A 21,964-nucleotide genomic window follows, 5' to 3' on the forward strand; every position below is an offset into this window, starting at 1 on the left:
TGCTGGCCACACTATTTCTGATACGGGCCAGGATGCCGTTGGCCTTCTTGGCACCTGGGCACACTGCCGGCTCATATTCAGCTGGCTGTTGACCAACACCCCCAGGTCCTTTTCTGCCAGGCAGCTTTCCAGCCACTCTTCCCCACACCTGTAGGGTTGCATGGGGTGGTTGTGACCCAAGCGCACGACCCGGCACTTGGCCTTGTTGAACCTCACACAATTGGCCTCGGCCCATTGATCCAGCCTGTCCAGATCCCTCTGTCGAGCCTTCCTTCGTCAAGCAGATCAACACTCCTGCCCAACTTGGTGTCCTCTGCAAACTTACTGAGGGTGCACTCGATCCCCTCATCCAGATCGTTGATAAAGATATTAAACAGAACTGGCCCCAGTACTGAGCCTTGGGGAACACCACCTGTGACTGTCTGTCAACTGGATTTAACTCCATTCACCACCACTCTTTGGGCCCAGCCATCCAGCCAGAGTTTTACCCAGCAAAGGGTACGCCCGTCCAAGCCATGAGCAACCAGTTTCTCCAGGAGAATGCTGTGGGAAACGGTGTCAAAGGCTTTATTGATGTCTAGGTAGACAATATCCACGGCCTTTCCCTCATCCACTAAGCGGGTCACCTTGTCATAGAAGGAGATCAGGTTAGTCAAGCAGGACCTGCCTTTCATAAACCCATGCAGACTGGGCCTGATCACCTGGTTGTCCTGAATGTGCCACGTGATGGCACTCAACATGATCTGCTCCATAGCCTTCCCTGGCACCGAGGTCAGACTGACAGACCTGTAGTTCCCCACATCCTCCTTCCGGCCCTTCTTGTAGATGGGCATCACATTTGCTAACCTCCAGTCAACTGGGACCTCCCCGGTTAGCTGGTAAATGATGGAAAGTGGCTTGGTGAGCACTTTGGCCTGCTGCCTCAGTACCCTTGGGTGGATCCCATCCAGCCCCATAGACTTGTGTGTGTCTAAGTGGTGTAGCAGGTCACTAACCATTTCCCCTTGGATTATGGGGGCTTCATGCTGCTCCCCGTCCCTGCCTTCCAGCTCAGGGGGCTGGGTACCCAGAGAACAACTGGTCTTACTATTAAAGACTGAGGCAAAGAAGGCATTAAGTACCTCGGCCTTCTGCTCTTCCTTTGTCACTATGTTTCCCCCCACATCCAATACAGGATGCAGATTCTCCTTTGCCCTCCTTTTCTTGCTCATGTATTTATAGAAACTTTTTTTATTGTCTTTTACGGCAGTAGCCAGAATCCTTTGCAAAAGGATTCTTTGACAGAATTGATATGTATGTGGGTTACAATGGTTTGATTGATTTATGTCACATAGTTCAGCAAAAATATAAGATTCCTCATCAAAGGATCTCAAAAAACCCCTAAGCTAGTAGGGAGGCAAGATCATCTATAAGCAATAAGTTCCAGCATATGTTATTCAGAGAAGTCAGAGATCATGTGGGACTTTAATGAATTGTGAGGTGACACATTTTGCTGGTGGTCCCACCTTGTTCATGGGTAAGGATCTCATGGTACTCAGTGACTGGCTGATAAAATGGCAGAGGAAAATCACTGCCAAAGTACAATGCAAAGAATATGAGGAAAGAAGCCCTTGTTTTATATGTGGCATGGTGGTCTCTTAAGTTATGCATTGCCGCTCAGGATAGAGATTTTGCAGTGATGCTGGATAGGCCATTGAATATGTCATTTCCATGCTCAGTGCTGGTGAAAAAGGAAACCAAGCAGTGGGAGATACGAAGAAAGGAAGAGGGAGAAAGGAAATATCAGCGTGCCCCTGTGCCATGGTATGCCCAGACTATGTGCAGCACTGGATACTGTACTAGATGAACATTTAATCTAAGCTAAGGGTGGCCATTTTATACAGCTTATAGGATAATTTTATCTGTACATATACTGTGTATCTATGGGCTCAACTCAGAGCCAAAAACTAAATGTTCATTTCCTTTTGCTATGCCTGAGGGTGTCTAAGACAATAGTATGGGACTGGCAGTTAAAAGTGTTATTATTTCCTTGGTTAACAGCAATGCTTCTATCAGCTCAGTGGTTCAGTAGGAAATAAGTAAAAATCAAAGCCGACTTATATGACTCAGTAGTTTAGGAGCATTCATTACAAAAAAAGAGGTGTGGGGGTTTGGGTAGTTTACAAGGGTCTTTTTATCACTTCTTTGAGTGATTGAAGGAGGTGAATTTACATTTGTATGCTTATTTGCAGTTTTGGTCTTTCTACAATCATTGATCATACTTTTAACAATCACATGAATGTCTTGCTATTTACCAGTGTACCTTCAAGAAGACTCTAACCAGACCTATCATATCTCTTATTTAAAGTTCCTGGGTTTTGTTCTTTTATTTCTCTTTCAAAGGTATATATATATTTTAATGGGAATATCTCATTACTAGCCTGTTTTTCCCATCAGATTCATACCAAACTTTCCTGTTTAAAATGTATTTTTTTAATGTGAATTAGCTCTCACTATACCAGTTCTAAAGTATTTTTCCTCTACATCTATGATCTTACAGTATATGACAAATCTATTTTTAGTCCATGAAGAAAGGCAAATGAGAACAAAACTGCATGGCAAAATAATTACTTCCTCATTGTTCATGTCCCCTACAACTGATGCAGAATTTTTTTCCATCCTGACTTGAACAAGTAAGTGCTTGGTCTAAACTCTATTGTAAACAATTACTTTCTTTCCAATCAGTCTTTTTCTACAATAGCCTTTAAATAATGTCTATAGTCCCATATTGGTAGTATCTTCACATCCAATAAATGACATTGCTCTCCCAAAAGAAATTTCAAGATGCTGAATTTTCCAAAGTTGTGACAAAAATTTAAAATCTCAAAAATTTTCCTGAAAATGGTTTTGAAATTTTTTTCTGTTTTATTGGTAAATGGTAGAAAAGTTTATCACTTGATAGCATCTTATAAAATAAAAGTTAGTGTGGAACATTTTAATTATTTCTGTTTGAAAATGTTGACAAAGCAAACGCATTCCTGAAAATGCTCTGATTTCTCTGACTCTGCTTTCTTACATGGAAATTGTTCCCTCAGACAACTTCCAAGAAGGTTTTCTGAGAAAGGATTTTTAAGGGGGACAGTAAGGGCTACAGGAAGAATCTGGGTAGTTGCACAATCTAGGAAAGTTTCTCAGATGCAGAAAAAAGTTGAATTGAACATTTGTGAAGTAGTTTGTAAGTAATACAACGCTGAAACTGTAGCTCAGTTATAAGCCTACTACCATCAAAGATGAAGTAGGGACCCCCAGCTTAAAGGATTTATGGACTTCTTAGCTTTGACTATGCACTGAGTGACCATAGAGCAATTAGTAGAAATAACTGGTTTTACAGCAAACTATGAAGGGAAATGTATTCAGAGCGTGCTGGTAAAAAAATGCCTCCTTTGTAGACAGTGAATCCTCCTAGGCTTAGTCCTGGCTTGCAGGATTCTGTTTCTGGTCAGGAGATCCTAGTCATTGTGCTTCACAAATTACCTCAGGAGGGATCTCAATAGTTCAGAGATCTCCAAAGAGCAGGTGATGCCAAATGTCATCTGTGCTGTAATATTTGGGTGTTGGGTTTGGAGTTATAGTAATTATGAGTGTGGAGGTGAATTAGAAAAACAAACGTGTTTGTTAAGAGATTAATTCAATCATCATTAGTATGAGAGTTGGAGCATTCACAAAGGCTGGAGACCAGCTCAAACTGGTTTTCCTAATCCCCACCCACCTAAGTCCTACCAAAGGCATTAATTTAAAAATGTTGCATCATCAAGGAAAAAAAAATTACTCTCACTGGCTGATCAATGAACCTGAGAGCAGGACATTGTCACCTAGAAGTTCTTGTGACCTGATTAACCTTTTTGCTCTCTGCAGCTGAGTCCCATTCTTGCTGACCCCAGTGCTAGGTGTGCCATAATGCTCTGCTGCTCTATGGAAGAAAACACCTGGGTATTTTGTGAAAATCAGTCCGGCTTTTCCCTGGTCCCCAAAGGTTGACTTTTGCTGAAGGATCTTGCGGTGACTCCTTTAGGAACGGCTTCCTCTGTGATTCTTCAACAGGCTCTATTGGCTATTGCTCTCCAAGCTGATGGAGGGAGCAGGGGGTAGAGGTATGGTGTGCCAAGGAGATGAGAGTGGTCTGCAAGTGACTGTGGGTGATGTGAAGAAAGGCAGGAAAAGAATGTCAGAGCAGATATCAGTATGTAGGAGCCAACACTAAACAGTGTATTGACTAGTTTGGGGTAGGGAAGTTTTGATCTGTACTGAAATAGTCACAATTCCAACAGTTTTCTGTTAAAACTAACAAATTTGAGATGCTTGTGTAGTTGCTGATTACATGGAAAAATGGCTTTTTTTACTTGTCTGCATATTGATATAGAGTAGGGTTTATAAAAGCTATGCGGTGTTGGCCTAAATCTTCTCCCAACACAGTTAAAAGCAGTAGCCAGAACAAAGCTTAATCTACTCTACATCCATTCAGAATAAAATTGAAACCTGCCTTCCTTCTGTGTTTGTTCCCTGGTGGACTCCTGTGTTTGGACCCTCATTTTCAACAGAGCTGTTCTGTATGAGTAGAGAGACTGACAAGGATTAATAACAAGGTAAATTGCCTCTGTGGCTTGCAAGACCACTTTCTGGGTCCTTTCTTTGCGCATTAGCCAAAATCCATATTGTGTGCTTGGGCAGCTGAGCTTCTGAGTCACAGAATAATGTCATTACTGTTTACTTCAATCCACTTTGATCAGCCTTACTTGATCAGCTGCATGATTAAAGGTAGGCACTCAATTCAGTATCGCTCAGGAGTACAGAGGAGGTAAAGGAAGCAATTCAGGTGAGATGGTCCCAGATAGCAGGGTCAGTGGACCAAATGGGAAGGTGAAGAAGAACTTTTTAATGAAGGCTTTCAAAATAATGTTAGTTGCTTAAGTCTTGAATTACTCATTGGGATGGTTCTTGTTAACTATATTTTCATGTTGTATAGGCACACATTTATTACAATTTTAAGTACTATATTGCTGTTGGAAACCCATAATTAATTGATTAATTTCTTTCTTTCTTTAATGCAAGAACATTATTAGGAAAGAAGGATGGGCCAGTAGTTACACACCATTGGGCTGGGACCTGGGAGTTTCTGCTTCCCTTCCCAGCTCAGTCACAGGTTCACTTTGTATAAACGTAGCTTCCTGTCTGCTTATAGCTACCCACTGAGGATGATCATCCTTCCTTTCTCTGTTTAAACAGACAGAGTGGAATTCAGGTGCCTTACCATAGGTAAATAGTATGATTTTAAAAGCACATCACTGAACTGGCAGTAGATGAAGCGGTTCAGGTGAAATGATCCCTGCTGGCACGGTGCTTGCGTCAAACTGAAAGGTGGAAAAAATCTTTTTAGTGAGCACAATGATCTCATCCTTCTCTATTTTCCTGTACAAGATTCTTGTGTTGTAGGTGCTGGCAACAGATACTTGCATTTTCCAGTCATGAAAGAAAAAAATTCTGGTAAAAGAGTTGGCTTGGGCAGTGTTGCGTGGTGCATGCAGATTATTAACACTTGAAATTTATGTGTGCCTAATCACCTCTCCCCATGCTATAATGTACCTAGGTAGCTAGCACCTCTTGGATGCAAGTACTAAGCACACCAGGAAAGAAGACACTTTCTGCAAAGTCCGGAGGACTTTTTATGGAAGCTTGCAACTGAGGAACATTTCCAATTTCACTTTGAAGTTGTATAAAGCCACGTCCTGCAGAACACAGATTTTCAAATTGTGTATCACTGTTACCAAGAGAGGTGCCATGGTATGAAAAAATGATCCTATCTTCATTAAACTCAATAAAGAACTGAAATGATGCTCAAGGCCATTGAAAGTAACTTTTTATTTTCAAGTCATCTTATCTCAATGAGGATGTTAGTTGTGTCATTTTTATCTTACAGATGAGAAAACTGAAACCCATCAGACAATGTTAGTCATGTTCCCAAGGTTAAAGCTGAGCTGCTTAACAGAGCTAGCAATCTATCCTGAATTTTCAACCCAGTGGATGTCTCATCAGGCAGTCCATCCCATGCTGAAGTCATTCCAATATCCTGAACATTATTTGGGCAATGGAAAATATTCTTGGAGATCTTTATAGTCAATAAGATTGCAATGTGGTTATTTTGTTAACTATTTTGGGGGTTAGAAGGAAAAGGAAATGGAATGCATACTATTCTTTCACAAGACCTCTGTTGAAAATCATTCAGATATGAAAATCTCAGAAAGCTATTTTGTTACTAATATTAGTATTACAGAAACACTCAAGTCTGAAAAGAAAGTCCATGCTGAAGCTGTTACATGCAGAAATAATGAAAAACAGGCCTTCTTTTGAAAGATTCCGGGGTCTAAATGGAGGTTTCTAATGTTAGAGCAGCCTGCCTACTCTCCTGCCCCTTTTTCAGGAGGCATCAAGTCTGCTATAGGTCCTGTGTCATATCTGCCAACCTGCACACTTCTGAAGCAGCAGTCGGAGGTTTAGTTGTTATTAGTGCACCATACATGTAAGACACCTGCTACATTTGAGTAGGTAATTTGTAACTGCCATTGGTTTTCCATCCGAAAAATGGTGATGAGTGTTAACTATTGGTCATTGCCATTGGTATAGTATATTTTTTTTTTAATTCTACTCCCTACTCTCTACTTAGTTCATACATACTATTAGTGATGCTATTTCAGATGAAAAACAGTTCTGTGAACAAAACTTCCCCCTCCTCGTGAAAGCTGTCATCACTATATACAGACTGTATTTCATCCCCATTTCACATTCCCTTTCTAACCTAATGAATTTTGCCTTCATGGCAGGACAGTGGAGGAGATTCTCCAAGAAGTATTGAAAGCATGGTATGACCACTGTGTGCAGATTGGGCCTTTTTTCTTCATTACATACCTCATCTAAACTAGAAGAACCAGAGATGCATACATCTTCAATCTTAATTTTCCCTGCACTCTGACTGCCTGATCCTTCCCAAAGACTATTGAATAACTCAAAACTATCAGGGGGGGAGGGAGGGGAAGGCAATGTCCATTTCCTTCCTAATTCCACACTCTGTTTCCTTCATATTGTAGCTATGTCAATGTACTTGTGGTCTCTGTATTTTACACTTAGAATCTTTGTGTTACTTATGATATAATAGATCTATAGGGATGAAGATTTTTTTGATATTTGAAGTAACCTGTGTGTCTGTGAGCCGTAATCCCAGAATAGCTATTATTGTTGCTAAGTTGACATGAAAACTATAATTTCCTGACCTAAGGTGTAGAAGCATAACAAAAACACTGTAAAAGTTGAATGGTTCTGTTGTCATCGAATATACTAGTCATTGGTTAATTAAGATCTCTTTCAACCTGCTTCAGAATGATTTGTTGAAAACAAAACAAACTGGCAGGAAGCTGTTTGCAAGATGTTGGTAAATGCATGAAATATTATATGGGTCTATTTCTTCTAAAGAAGTTAAAATGTGAGTTGGGGTGTGGTATAGATACTGACCTACATGAAGTACACAGCAGTAACATAGACTTGGGTAATATAGAATTTGTCATGGTTTTAATTCTCAGAAGGAATAAACCACATCTGTTTGGTTATTTCAGTATTCTGGACTTTTATTTCTGTTAAAATAAGTAGTAGAGAAGCAAGATCTAGTTCGATAGATGAATGATCAGTATGAATCTGGTTAATGTGGTTTCACGGCATAGTTTTAGAGTTGAAATTGCAGTCAGTAGAGAGATGGGACTGTAAATGGCTCGTGGCAGTGTGTGGTACACCTGGCCGTGTGCATCTGTTCATCGTTTTAGTTTAAAGCTGGTGTAGCACCTTATTGCTGCTGCTATAATGAAATGCTAGGGAAATGCCTTGTTAAAGTGTAGCTTAACATTATTAAAAACAAAACCGTAATTACAAGGCTTCACAAATGAAAAAGAAAACAAGGAGCTTATAACCATTTTGTAACACAGTTCGTCCTTGACCACCGTGACCTGTCATTCACCTAGGCTTTGATGAGTAGAATAATCTCTGTGTTCGTGACCTTTTACAGACAGAATTAGAAGAAACTAGTAAAAAAGGAAGGGGAAAAAGAAATAAAGAGGAAAACAAAGAAGGGGAGTGTCAAGACAAGCTTTATCTATGTTCTGTCTCCATGTTTACGTGTGTTTGCAATGACAAAATTACACATGTGAGTAAACAAGTACAAAGGAAAAAGAGTCATCACAAATGGGGAAACATATTTCATGTCACCGCTCAATCGTGGTCCTTGTTGTTAACTGGAAAAATTCCGTCAGTTTGATCCACTAGAATCTTATTCGTATTGGAAAAAGTTAATAGAAACAAGCAGTACTTTTTTTCATTCCAACAATTTAAATTTGTGTGAGAGGGACAAAGGGAAGGAGAATTGGGTGCGCACATGCAGTAAGTCCATGTGTGGGAGTAGAGAAAATGGCTTGCTCCTTGTATTCCCACCACCTGCCTGAGGTGCACACAGAACTGAGATATATGAAGGGACCCCATCAGTCAGAGTAAGAAACCCATCAGAGAAACATGTCTATCACAGATGCTCTCAATGACATGCAATTACAGTCAGATGGAGAAGGTACAGGCAATTAGTTCAGAGTCCATATTCAGGCTGAGGATCAGGAGGAAGATTTGGCTCTGGTCAGGCTTTGGAAGAGCACCGAGGTGCTGTGGTGTGTGGCTGTCAGCTCCACGTGTGCTTCAGCACGGCACAGGAAGTCTGACTTCTGGCACAAAGAGTTAGCGTCTGTTTCCAGTAGTTCCAGGCACAACCTCCTGGTTTTCAGCAGGGTCCTAATTACACAATGTTTGCGCTAAGCTCCTCCACAGGGTGAGAGGTAACAGCTACTATTCAAATGGCTGAGGTTTGTCAGCTCTATTGACTGAATTGCAGAGGTGATCCTTGGAAACCCTATTTCACCAATATTTGTTCTGTTTCCTCTTTTTTTTCCCGGTTGTCTCTAATTTTTATCAGGTCTGTTTAATGTTTAACAGTGCAAATTAAGCAGAAGATGATGTAGCAGTATAAGTAACAGTGTGGAAAAGAGCATGGTCAGCTGAATGCAGCAGGGCTTCTGATTTTGTAAGTACTGCACATGTATTTTTCTTAGAGCTTTGCAGATGATGCTTTCTGCGGTTGGTAGCATTTTCATGTTAGCTTAGTTTCATTTGCCTGCTTGTGACTTGGTTGTGTGCGAATGTTGCAAGGAAATATTAATTAAGCAAACATGCAAGGGACCAGTGGGACCTCTTGTTCTGGAGGAATATGCTTAGCCTGAAATTAGAATAAAATAGCCTTTGAAGTAATGGGGACTTATTAAGCAGTTGTTAAAGCAGAATGCTGATGAAATCACCTTTTAGGTTGGAAACAACCTTCACAGTGACTCAAAATTAGCATAATCCCACTAGTGACTGAACAACCAGGTCCAATTTATAAACTCTTCTGGTGACTTAACGTATAAAACAGCCACTGAATTGCTAAGGCCAGGCTCTCTAATTAGGACTGGGGTGAGTGTAGGGGGTGGGTGGAAGACCGCAATTTAAATTTAAGTATCGCTTTTATTCCTATGGGCAAACTAATCTGTGGTTTGGCAAAGAATTATTTTCTGAATTTCCAATTTGCATATCAAAAATACAGCCCAGATTTAATAAAGCCTTTCCAGTTTCTTCAGCTTTGAAATGGTAACAAAAAAATATTTGTGGATGAAATTTTCTAATTTCAGAATATTGAATTTAATGTGATTAACATCTCTAAAGGGAAAAATATGTAGGGAAAACTTGATGACAATATTCAGTGTTTTCCAGCTTCTGGTAGAAGTACTTCTTTAATATTTCTGTAGAGAACTGTGATACTAAGAGGAGTTTTTTTATCTGATCTGTTATAGTAGAAGTTAAAAACAGAGCCATGCCTAATGTAAGCTTGCTGCAGAAAAAACATACTCTTTGCTTCAGAAATTCTTTGAAATTTAGGCTAAGCTCTGTTTGGACACAGGAAGTGGTCATGGACAGACAAAAATTATCCTCTTTTTCACTTAAGTGTGCAATATCTCAACTAGAGAAAAACAGCCTATGAAATGTTAAATAGCAAGTACTTTTGAAACACCTTCTGTATTACATGATTGCTTCACTTGTCTGCAGTACATAAGGGGGGGGGGGGGGGTTGGCTGGGAGGAAGAGGGAGAGTTCTGCTTAAAAGAGATGCAAATAGTTGAATCATATTCCCATCTAGGGCTATACTCCATCTTTTGGTTTAAGGAAATTAAAATGTAGTGTTACCACTTCTTACTGCAGGTCACTGCAGTGGTCACTGTCTGCTCTCAGACATACTCAGCGTACTTAGATCCTAGCTAATATGAGAACACACAGCTAGTGTATACATTTGCTATAAAAACAAGAAAGACCACCATACCAATAAAAAAAATAAAGCAACTGGTTAATCACCAAGAATCCTGGAACTTGGGCTGCCCTCAGAAGCTCTATTTAAATCTTGTTTAGATAGTAGATACAGTCATCTTTTACATCTGGCAATGAACACAGGACCAAGAGAACTTCACCTTAGCAGGACGAGGGAAAATGCATTCCTGGAAGAGAAGGATACAAACAGGCTGTGTTGGCTGGAAACCAGAAGAAGAAGAGTCATAACAGTAGAAAAGTTCTAGAAATGTTTTCACATAGAAGCTGCAAGGGCAAAAAGCTTCTTTTCATAGATAGCTTGTTAGGTTTCTGAAGACAGTTTATATGAGATGCCTTCCCAGAATAGCAGGGAACTGAATTCAGTAAACTAGAGACTTGTTCCAGCTCCTGTGGAGTGCAGGAGGCTTATGTGAAGTATATCATGTCAGCATTAGGAGAACAAGCGTAATGAAGAAACTTGTCATCTCCAAGGGCATTAATCTGAGTGTCTTTTGATTTCCAAATGGGATCTGTGCTCCTCTTTTCCTCTTGGACCCAGGTCCTTCCTCTGTCTCTAGAGGGAGCCACACATCCCACACAGGTTAACCCATGGTAAGGGGCAAACCACCATTTAACAAGTTACAAACACTTGTTGCAGCCCCCCAAAAGGAGGGTCCACTCATCCAAAACATCCAAACATGCTTCTTATTACCTGGTGCAAACCTGCTGCTTCCCACATGTCTTTATGCCCACTTCTGAGTGCCCTGCTGCCATGCCACAGGATGCCCCAGGCTTTTGCCTTGAATTTTGCCTTGAAGTTTATGTAGATCCATCACTTATCAGCTGTGGCCAATGACTGGCCATGTGAGTAACTCACCATGAAGGAAACAGGGGCGTGATTTTAACAAGCACCAGATAGTCCGTGACAGCCATCTGTCCGTGTGCTGCTGCCCTGATGAAAGGGAGGAAATTTATTCCACTTCCAGTGAGAAATGAGCTGCCTCACATTTCCTCACATTTACCGAACTGCATTTGGGCAGGTACTGTGGAGTATTTGACGTCTTTGAAACCCACACCCTGTCTTACCTCATGGTAACTTGTTTGTTTAGATGTACCCTATAGGAGACAATGATCCAAGGAAGATAATGTCATTGTTAATGGAGATTATTATGGACTTTGGCTCTATACTTGCCAAGGAAGAAGAGAATTGCCTTTTCAGGGCAGTTACAATGGAATGTTGTGGTTTTATTATGCCTGACATTTTAGTTTATAATTTGGTTGAATTTATTAATGACATTTATCATTGTGTCCATGGGCACTTTAAATATCCTATGTACATTAGATCTTTACATTTGCACTATATAGTATTTATGCTAACAAACTATTCATTATTTCTTACTACCAAGATCATCATTACCATATGTTCATCTAATGACTGTTTATTTTGTGACAGAATAATTTGAAAAGAAGATGAAGTATCTCCTGTGCCTGTGTTTACTCCTTGCTGTTCTTTGTGCCATAACCCATTGCCACCATGAAGACATTTGCCTTGAAGTCAGTAATACTAATCTGCGTGATGGAACAGAAAATTTATTAACACATAACTGTAACAAGCAAGTTTCTAACTATGCAGATTTTGTATTTAGATTTTACAAGCAGGCTATATCAAAAGAAGCTGATAAAAATGTTTTCTTTTCTCCCGTGAGCATCTCCACTGCCTTTGCCATGCTGGCTATTGGTGCTAAGTCAACAACCCTGTCTCAGATTTTTGAAGGACTGGGCTTTGACGGTCTGACTGAGATTCGCATGCATGATATACACAAAAGTTTTCATAAAGTTTTAGCAGTACTGAACTGTACTGACGTTAACATCACATTAAATATAGGGAATGCCCTTTTTACAGCTATTGGGTATAAACCACAGGAGACATTTTTACAAAATACCAGACAATTTTATGATGCAGAATTTTTTTCTAGCAATTTCAATAAACCAGAAGAAGCTAAGAAGCAAATCAATAAATATGTAGAGGAGAAAACCAAGGGGAAAATTCCTGAATTAATTGGTCATCTTGATGCAAGTACTGTATTGGTTCTTGTTAACTACATTTATTTTAAAGGTAAGATATTTAACATAATTTTCCAATAGGTGATTTTGATGCAAACCAAAAATTATAGGGAACTCTTGATGATTTATTAGCAGAGTGACTATTTAGGAAAGAGCTAAACTGTGCAGGATCTTCAAAGTAAAGATTAGATCTGGCCAAAAGCAGGGCATCTGATTGTTGAGAAACACTGATTGTTTGATTTTGGCCCAGTTTGCCTGAAAGCTGTGGACAGAGAAGTCCCACTCTAGTGGACTGCCTCATAGACAGGGACCCATTGCATGCAGTCTCTCTGGTCTGAGGGCATAATGACTGAAGATGTTTCCAAGATCTCTGTGCTGACTGTATATGCCAGTCAAACTTAGGGGACTGACATCCTTGCACTTCCAGAGTCCCCAGTATTATGGTAGATCTACTAGCTATGCTGCATGAAAACTTGGGACATAGCATTTTGAGGGCCTGTGCTTCTGGAGCCCTGCTTGAATGTTAGGATCCTTTATTCTGCTGACAAATTCCTCACCAGGCTGAGTGCAGTCATCTTGCGTCGGGTATGGCCTAACAGGAAAGGCATAACAAGATCTTGTGGCTGAATGTATAAGTGGTTGAATTTAAATTACATAAAAGGCACAGGTGATGGGAACATATGGCTACAACAGAAGGAGGACTCTCTCAAGTGGTCCTCATCAACCTTTGGTTGTTTTTCAGCAAGACAGGACTTACACTAACTATGCTGGACTTACTGCACAGCTAAAATGCTTTATTGTGTGTTATGCAGGACATTGAAGTGATTTAGTGATCCTCTTCTCCCATAAACAGCCCTCCAACATCCTAACATTTAAGTTGGTCTGATTTGTATCAGCCATTTTTTATGATCTTCACAAATTTGAGTGCAACATCTTCTCTCTTCCTCCATTAGCTGCCTGGGAAAAGCCTTTTGATTCTTTGCATACATATGAGGATGATTTTTTTGTGAACACAAATGTATCTGTTAGAGTCAACATGATGCAGCGTGACAGTAACTATGACAGTTACTACGACCAGGATCTCTCTTGCGAGGTGGTAGAGCTGCCTTACCAGGGCACTGCACGAGCATTGCTCATTCTGCCTGATGATGGAAAGATGAAGCAAGTGGAAGATGCTCTCTCCAAGGAAACTGTTTGTAAATGGGATAACAGACTTGTGACCAGGTAACTCTAGATAGATGGATTACTGTATTTGAGGACACATCATTATTTTTAAGAGAAAGCATTAATTTCAGATCACCTCCTCCTGGATATAATGTCCTGATTTCATAAAGCGGAGTTTTAAGCAATTCCCAAGATGAGTCAGAGCAGACCATAATTGACAAGCAACTGCAGGCTTTCTGACCTGACAGAAGGGGACACAGCATTGTAACAACTGCCTCAAGACTTGCTTGGCTACCTTTTGGCTACCATACCTCTTCTTTCATGGTGCTAACAATTCATTCGCTTCAATGTGTCTTAGATTTTATCCTCCTTTTCCCTTCTTTTAGCCTTTCCACAGTTGGTCTGCTTACTCTCTGTAGCCCTCTAGCCACAAAAAACATAGCTGTGTTTGTGGCACTGGGATGAAAGAGTGGTAATGAAGAAATTAGTTTATTTTTTTTAAAATCAAAGAGATAATGTAGGTACAGATGCTAAAATTGCTCAGGGTATATAAAAGCTACCATCAAACAAATTAGCAATCAAAAGAATGCTTTCAAGTGTCACTGAATTGCATACTATCCAGTGTGCTGGCTGAAACAAGGCTGCAATGCTTCACTGCTGTTTCGTTTTCTTTGTTCAACAGGAGATTAGACCTGCGGTTACCAAAGATTTCTATTAGTGGGTCTTATGATGTTAAAAACCTCTTCCAGGAAATGGGCATTACTGAAGTATTCTCTAGTAATGCTGATCTGTCTGGAATTAGTGGCAGCCGTAATCTTCGGGTTTCACAAGTAAGTGAGCAGACGGAGCTGTTAATGGGGAGGTGGTTGGTTGCTCTGATCAATTATATCTGGGGTTTTTAAAGACTTGCTTTCCCTCCTTGTCCTACTGAAGTTATAAGTAAAAACTCACAATGACATGTAGGGGCTTGCTTAGTAGTTGTGCTTTTCTACAGAGAGGGTCTGCTATCCCACCTTTGTATTATTTTAATATTATTATTAAAAGGCTGGATATTAAGTACATAGAAATGTTGGACAAGATCTTAAATGATTTCTTGGCACTGGAATATGATTGCTTAGATAAGATTGTGTCAGGTAAATTATAAGAGAGGAGTATATTATGATATTTGTGTGGATTAGTACCTAATTTTTTAATATCCTCAAAGTTTCCAAGAAACAACCAGTTTGCAGTAGCAGAATTTCTCCATGTCAGTTTAAACTATGTTTTAATGTGGCAAAGATGCCAAATACTGCCCCTGTATTAGCATTTAAATAGCAGTCTTCCATTAACCTTGGAATAACAGAGAAAGTGTTGCTAGAGGAAGTCCAAACCATCTAAGAAAACAAACCAGCAAGTACATGGGCTGTTACTGTCCCCCTCCACTCAGCACTGGTGAAGCTGCATTTACAGTGTGTCCATTTTTATTTTTGGCTCTCCCCATTCAGTCCTGACGTGGAGAACATTCCTGTTGCAGGCTATTTGAGATTTACCATACAATAAAGTTTTGTCCACTGGTTTTTATCACTCCTTTAGTCTGCTAAATATTCCATAAAAAGAGAGTTTATCTTCACCTCCTGCTTGCTGTCCCATATATAAACCATAGCGTTTGCTCCTTTCCCCTGCAGGCAATTCACAAGGCCCTGCTGGAAGTTAATGAGGCTGGAACTGAGGCTGCAGGAGCCACCGCCATAATTGTTACCAGAGTTCTGCATCCTTCTGTTACCATCAAATTCAACAGGCCCTTCCTTATCTTGATTTCTGACAAAGAAACCAGCACCACACTTTTCATGGGGAAAATTGTCAATCCTACTAAGAAGTAATTGCTGAGTTATTGGGCATACTGGTATTCGGCATGAGTTATAATGGCTACAGTGTTTGCACATATGGGCTAGCCAGTGCTAGCCACTACCCTCTGATTGAGGGATATTCAGAAGTAAATGAGGAATTTCCTTATCAAATTAATAAGCAAAAAAATTGTAAAAAAAACCCCAACAACTGACAGTTTTTCAATGTAATAGTTTCCCTAGTTGAGTAATTCAAGTTATTAACACATTTTCCAAATTTTCCTTGGAAGACAGTTTTTTGTAAAGTCTGCTGTTATTTTTACAAGTGAATTCTCTCTGCTAAGTGGTTTTGTCCAGACTGTTTTCAGGTCTGGATTACTCACCAAAAGCTTTATCCCAACAGGTAACAAGTCCCTCACAATTCCATTACATCTTCTCCAGGACTTGCTGATGATCGGTAGTCACCTGAGCTGGTCCCTACAGAGTCCTTTCTTCCTTATGTAGCTCTTTGCTGCCTAGGCCATTGCTGTTTACCCTCAACCAACCTGTTCTTTCTCACATGTTCCAACTCTTTGCCTAGGACGTCTTAAAGAAACATTGACAAAAAAGATAAAATCCCTGAGACAATAGACTTATTCTGCTGTAACACTCACTGTAAGTGTCTTTTTGCAGTTCACAGGGTCAGCAAAAAACTTTGAGAGACAGTGACATTAGGCATGAACTGTCAAAGAGGTGTCCTGCGACAATGTCATCCATGAATTTTTGCTATGGCTGATGAATAAAATAAACATTGTCATTTAAATCCATCACTTAAGGACTGACTCCAGTCTCTTCCTATCATTTTATAAATCTTTTAAAATCCACAAAAAATTTCAGTCACCCTTATTAACATAGCAGGGTGTCTGTAAAATACGTTTTAAACACTGTTAAATGAGTCCAACTTTTCTCATATGGAGATGGTGATTCTTTGTATTCTCTCCTTATGTGCCTGCTTGGGTAAAATCTGTTTTCAAGAAACACATAAACACTCTCTTGCTGTTGTGGGTCTGCAGATCACCCACTCTTACTGCAGTGGAGCACTGGGGCCCAGTGCTCAGCCTTGCTGAACTCTATATGAACCCTTTATGGCACAGCTGCTGCCTCAAGGAGAGGCTGACTCCTGCTTTGACAGCTGCTCTCTCACTACACTGCTTTGACTCGTGCCATTGCATATTGACCCTTGATAAATTTTTTGCAAGTGGAGTTTAGTCCCTGTCCCTGGGAAGATGATACTCCTGAATGTACATTGCTCATTCCTACAGTGGTCCTGGCAATGTGCTGTAAGCACTGCAAAGGAGATGCAAGCCCCAAATCCACAAACAAGCCTCCCACCCCTGACATCTCTCTGGCCCTCTGACCTGTTCTCCCAAACTTGGTCCACCCTGCACAGAGGTGCTTTATTGAGACTCATCAGTGCTTGTAGCATGGGTTTGGTGTATGGGAGGCTATGCTTCTGACTCAGGGGGACTTGGAGACTGCTGCCTTGTACAAGTCCCTTTGCTCCAAGCAGCAAGAACTCAATAGAAGCCCTGAGCTATTGCTTCTGCTACGGCAAGATACCATCACTCAGTGGACTGGGAGATACCACACCTCTGTGCAAAGCAGCGGCTTTTACAGAGTTGAGATCAATGATAACTTGCTGTGGTGTGAGGCAGCCTGTTCTGTGGTGGCTGAACAAACTCAACAAGAGCTGGGAGCAGCTCCAGTGAGATCCCATCCTGATAAATCTGTGCACTGGTGCTGAAGGTAGGACGGTGAGATTTTTATCAGTGGGGTGGCAGAAAAACAGGTTCTTGGCCTATTGCTAAAGGGAAAGAGGTTAGGAAAAATCTCATGGTTGCTAGGACAGAGCAGAGGCTTTGGGAAATAACACATGAAGCAACTTCCTGCCCCATCTACCTCCCAGGCCTTTGCTTTTGAGAATAGAGCCAAGGAACTGCAGGAGGAGAGCTGCGGGAGTTTTCACACTGGAGTTTGAGCAGTGACTTCTTCTGGCAAAAGTATCAAACAGGGCACCTTTGAATGCTGGATGGGTTTGAGATGTATCTACCAAGATGTGGAGCATCACCACAGTTGTCCTCCAGCAGAGGAGCTTCACGCTCCAGACCAGCCAGGTTGGCCTGAGCTGTGGCAGGGACCTGGAGTGGGAAGAGGGATCATCCGAAATCTCTCTGGAAGGGGAGGATGTGGGGACGACAGGAAACAAATTAGTCTTGTGCCATACATACGTGGAAGGCACAAAAATGCCTGTAGTTCACAGTATGGAGATCCATAGAGCCTGGGGACTGAACATACCTGGCTGATGCTGCTCTCAGCACAGTCCTAATGAAATTCTTTAGGAACTGGACAATTCTGCAAATTTTTTTATGGACAGAGGGGGCAAACTGTCCTAATTCCAAGAAAATCTAATTTCATTGGTCTGCCTTGCATCATTTGTTCTTGTTGCTTTTGTCTGTCTTAATATGTGGTAGGGAACATTCTTCATGTTATTTAGTTGGATTAATGGTAGAGAAGGAAAGGAAGGATTCTGATAGACATAAGCTGAAATTTTCATTTAGGGATTGTGTGTTCATTATATCTGTGGTAAACACATGTAATTTTTGGTTTCTTTCATTCATCTGTGGGTGACTTTATTAACACCCTTTAATCTTCCACTACAACAAAACCAGACCTGATTAGGACAGCTTAATCCCACACATGCATTCTCTCAATCCATGGGACACCTGGATCCAAACTAAGCCCTGAAAGAGAACTAGAGCTTCTTTATACCCTACTAAGTGTTGTCCACCTTACTTCCTGCAGTGGCAGTCAGCAGAAGGGGATAACACAGATTACAGTGGAGTGTGTGGCCCCCTATCATAAACATCCAAAATAAATAACCTGCAGTTGGGTCCGTTAGCCCTGACCTGACGTTTACAGGAAGCTCTGAGGAAAAAGACTTACCTAAAGATAGCATATCTCAGCTGAGAACCCTGTGAAGGAAGATGGACCCACTGGACTGGGTCCCTGAAAGGCAGCCTAGCTGTGGCCCAGCAGGTCTGAGTGCCAGACTTCTCCTGGCAGCCTCTGAGCCATGTGGGAGACGGTAAGTTTGTTCTATCTGACCTTGTTTATGGTCCACTGGGACTCCGTTTGCTGATGGGATAGCTTCTGTCAGTAAAGCTCTGTTTGCTTTGCCCCATGGCAGAATCCATGTAGTATGCTGTCACAAACCATGAAGCAGTGGGATTGCAAGGCTAATGTGGTATGTGTCCAATGCATTTTTACCCTTCATCAGTAAGTAAAGAAGCTGACTCAATGCCAAAAGGCACAAAGCAATCAAATAATCTCAGAAACACTAGTTGCTCACATAAGCCCTGCTATTCAGATGCTACAAGTACTTTGGACTTTCCTTTCTCATTCCCAGCTATGCAGTTTGAACCTCAACCCTGATGTCTGGAGAACTTGCCCTTGAATGTGTACACCAGCCCTCTCCCCACAGTTATGTCATCCGTTCATCCCTTGATCGCTGCTACTATTACAAGGAAATGGGAATTCACCCAAATGTAAGCCAACCCTATTCTAATTGTTTCAGTAGATTCAGTACAACAAAAGCAGCAGGCTTTTTCCTGTACTCACACTCATTTCAAGCAGAGAATCACCAAGCTCTTAAAAACCAGATGATTATGATAGTTCCTGGGAAGGGTGGTTTTTGACTGTGGATTCTGAGAACCAAGAGTACCTTTATGGCAGCTACAAGGCAGTCTCAGTGCCTCACGACCCAGCTCATCTTTGAAGAGTCAGACGATATATTCTATAAGCAGAGGGGACAAATCTCACAAGGACTAGCCCTTGTTCTTGTCGGGGACTTGAACTTACCAGGTGTCTGCTGGAAATACAATACAGCAGAGAGGAGATGGTCTAGGAGGTTCCTGGAGTGTGTGGAAGATAATTTCCTGACACAGCTGGTGAATGAGGCAACTAGGGAAGGTGCCCTGCTGGACCTGTTGTTTGCAAACAGAGGAGGACTTGTGGGTGATGTGATGGTTGGAAACCATCTTGGGCATAGTGATCACGAAATGATAGAGTTTTCGATTCTTGGAGAAGTATGGAAGGGGGTTAGCAGAACTGCCACCTTGGCCTTCTGGAGGGCAGACTTTGGCCTGTTTAAGAGACTGGTTGATAGAGTCCTTTGGGAGGCAGTCCTAAAGGGCAAAGGAGTCCAGGAAGTCAGGACATTCTTTAAGAAGGAAATCTTAAAGGTGCAGGAGCAGGCTGACCCCATGTGCTGAAAGATGAGCTGGCAGGGAAGACCGGCCTGGTTGAACAGAGAGCTTTGGCTGGAACTCAGTGAAAAAAAGAGAGTTTATGACATTTGGAAGAAGGCGCAGGCAACTCAAGAGGACTGGCAAGGATGTTGTGAGGTTATGCAGGGAGAAAATTAGAAGGCCCAAAGCCCAGCTAGAACTTAATCTGGCTACTGCCATAAAAGACAATAAAAAAAGTTTCTATAAATACATGAGCAAGAAAAGGAGGGCAAAGGAGAATCTGCATCCTGTATTGGATGTGGGGGGAAACATAGTGACAAAGGAAGAGCAGAAGGCCGAGGTACTTAATGCCTTCTTTGCCTCAGTCTTTAATAGTAAGACCAGTTGTTCTCTGGGTACCCAGCCCCCTGAGCTGGAAGGCAGGGACGGGGAGCAGCATGAAGCCCCCATAATCCAAGGGGAAATGGTTAGTGACCTGCTACACCACTTAGACACACACAAGTCTATGGGGCTGGATGGGATCCACCCAAGGGTACTGAGGCAGCAGGCCAAAGTGCTCACCAAGCCACTTTCCATCATTTACCAGCTAACCGGGGAGGTCCCAGTTGACTGGAGGTTAGCAAATGTGATGCCCATCTACAAGAAGGGCCGGAAGGAGGATGTGGGGAACTACAGGTCTGTCAGTCTGACCTCGGTGCCAGGGAAGGCTATGGAGCAGATCATGTTGAGTGCCATCACGTGGCACATTCAGGACAACCAGGTGATCAGGCCCAGTCTGCATGGGTTTATGAAAGGCAGGTCCTGCTTGACTAACCTGATCTCCTTCTATGACAAGGTGACCCGCTTAGTGGATGAGGGAAAGGCCGTGGATATTGTCTACCTAGACATCAATAAAGCCTTTGACACCGTTTCCCACAGCATTCTCCTGGAGAAACTGGTTGCTCATGGCTTGGACGGGCGTACCCTTTGCTGGGTAAAACTCTGGCTGGATGGCTGGGCCCAAAGAGTGGTGGTGAATGGAGTTAAATCCAGTTGACAGACAGTCACAGGTGGTGTTCCCCAAGGCTCAGTACTGGGGCCAGTTCTGTTTAATATCTTTATCAACGATCTGGATGAGGGGATCGAGTGCACCCTCAGTAAGTTTGCAGAGGACACCAAGTTGGGCAGGAGTGTTGATCTGCTTGACGAAGGAAGGCTCGACAGAGGGATCTGGACAGGCTGGATCAATGGGCCGAGGCCAATTGTGTGAGGTTCAACAAGGCCAAGTGCCGGGTCGTGCGCTTGGGTCACAACCACCCCATGCAACCCTACAGGTGTGGGGAAGAGTGGCTGGAAAGCTGCCTGGCAGAAAAGGACCTGTTGGTCAACAGCCAGCTGAATATGAGCCAGCAGTGTGCCCAGGTGCCAAGAAGGCCAACGGCATCCTGGCCCGTATCAGAAATAGTGTGGCCAGCAGGAGCAGGGAAGTGATCGTCCCCCTGTACTCCGCACTGGTGAGGCCGCACCTGGAGTACTGTGTTCAGTTTTGGGCCCCTCACTACAGGAAAGACATTGAGGTGCTGGAGCGTGTCCAGAGAAGGGCAACCAAGCTGGTGAGGGGCCTGGAGCACAAGTCTGATGAGGAGCGGCTGAGGGAGCTGGGGCTGTTTAGTCTGGAGAAAAGGAGGCTGAGGGGAGACCTTCTTGCTCTCTACAACTGCCTGAAAGGAGGCTGTAGCGAGGTGGGTGTTGGTCTCTTCTCCCAAGTAACAAGCGATCGGACAAGAGGAAATGGCCTCAAGTTGCACCAGGGGAGGTTTAGATTGGATATTAGGAAACATTTCTTCACCGAAAGGGTTTTCAAGCATTGGAACAGGCTGCCCAGGGAAGTGGCTGAGTCACCATCCCTGGAGGTATTTAAAAGACATGTAGATGTGGTGCTTGGGGACATGGTTTAGTGGTGGACATGGCAGTGTGAGGTTGATGGTTGGACTCGATGATCTTATAGGTCTTTTCCACCCTAAATGATTCTATGACTCTGTGATTCTATGACATGCATCTAGGTAGCTTTTGGAGGTATAAAAAAACCTCATGGCAGTGTTACTCCCTAATCCAGCATTCAAGTCTTGTCTCCAAAGCACAGAGGCACAAGGGTTTCCCAGCAGAAAAAAGTGCAAGAGAAACATGAACATATTTAAA

General features: G+C 42.1%; 1 protein-coding gene across 2 annotated transcripts; it reads left to right on the top strand.

Annotated features, from left to right (window-relative positions):
• The first annotated feature begins 9,043 nt into the window (after positions 1-9,043).
• On the top strand, positions 9,044-16,306 carry LOC115336985 (serine proteinase inhibitor A3K-like). Of its 2 annotated transcripts, none has more exons than XM_030004847.2 (5): positions 9,044-9,139; positions 11,903-12,565; positions 13,467-13,737; positions 14,360-14,507; positions 15,342-16,306. In XM_030004847.2, exons 2-5 carry the CDS (start codon positions 11,920-11,922, stop codon positions 15,534-15,536), a joined length of 1,260 nt encoding a protein of 419 aa, XP_029860707.1. In that variant the 5' UTR covers positions 9,044-9,139; positions 11,903-11,919; the 3' UTR covers positions 15,537-16,306. The 2 variants fall into 2 exon arrangements, with proteins under 2 accessions (XP_029860707.1, XP_029860715.1); XM_030004855.2 differs by lacking the exon at positions 9,044-9,139 and having other exon boundaries at positions 11,903-12,003; positions 12,426-12,565.
• The last annotated feature ends 5,658 nt before the right edge of the window (positions 16,307-21,964 follow it).

This window comes from Aquila chrysaetos, chromosome 2 (genome assembly GCF_900496995.4).
Source record: "Aquila chrysaetos chrysaetos chromosome 2, bAquChr1.4, whole genome shotgun sequence".
In the NCBI taxonomy this organism is placed as follows: Eukaryota; Metazoa; Chordata; class Aves; order Accipitriformes; family Accipitridae; genus Aquila; species Aquila chrysaetos.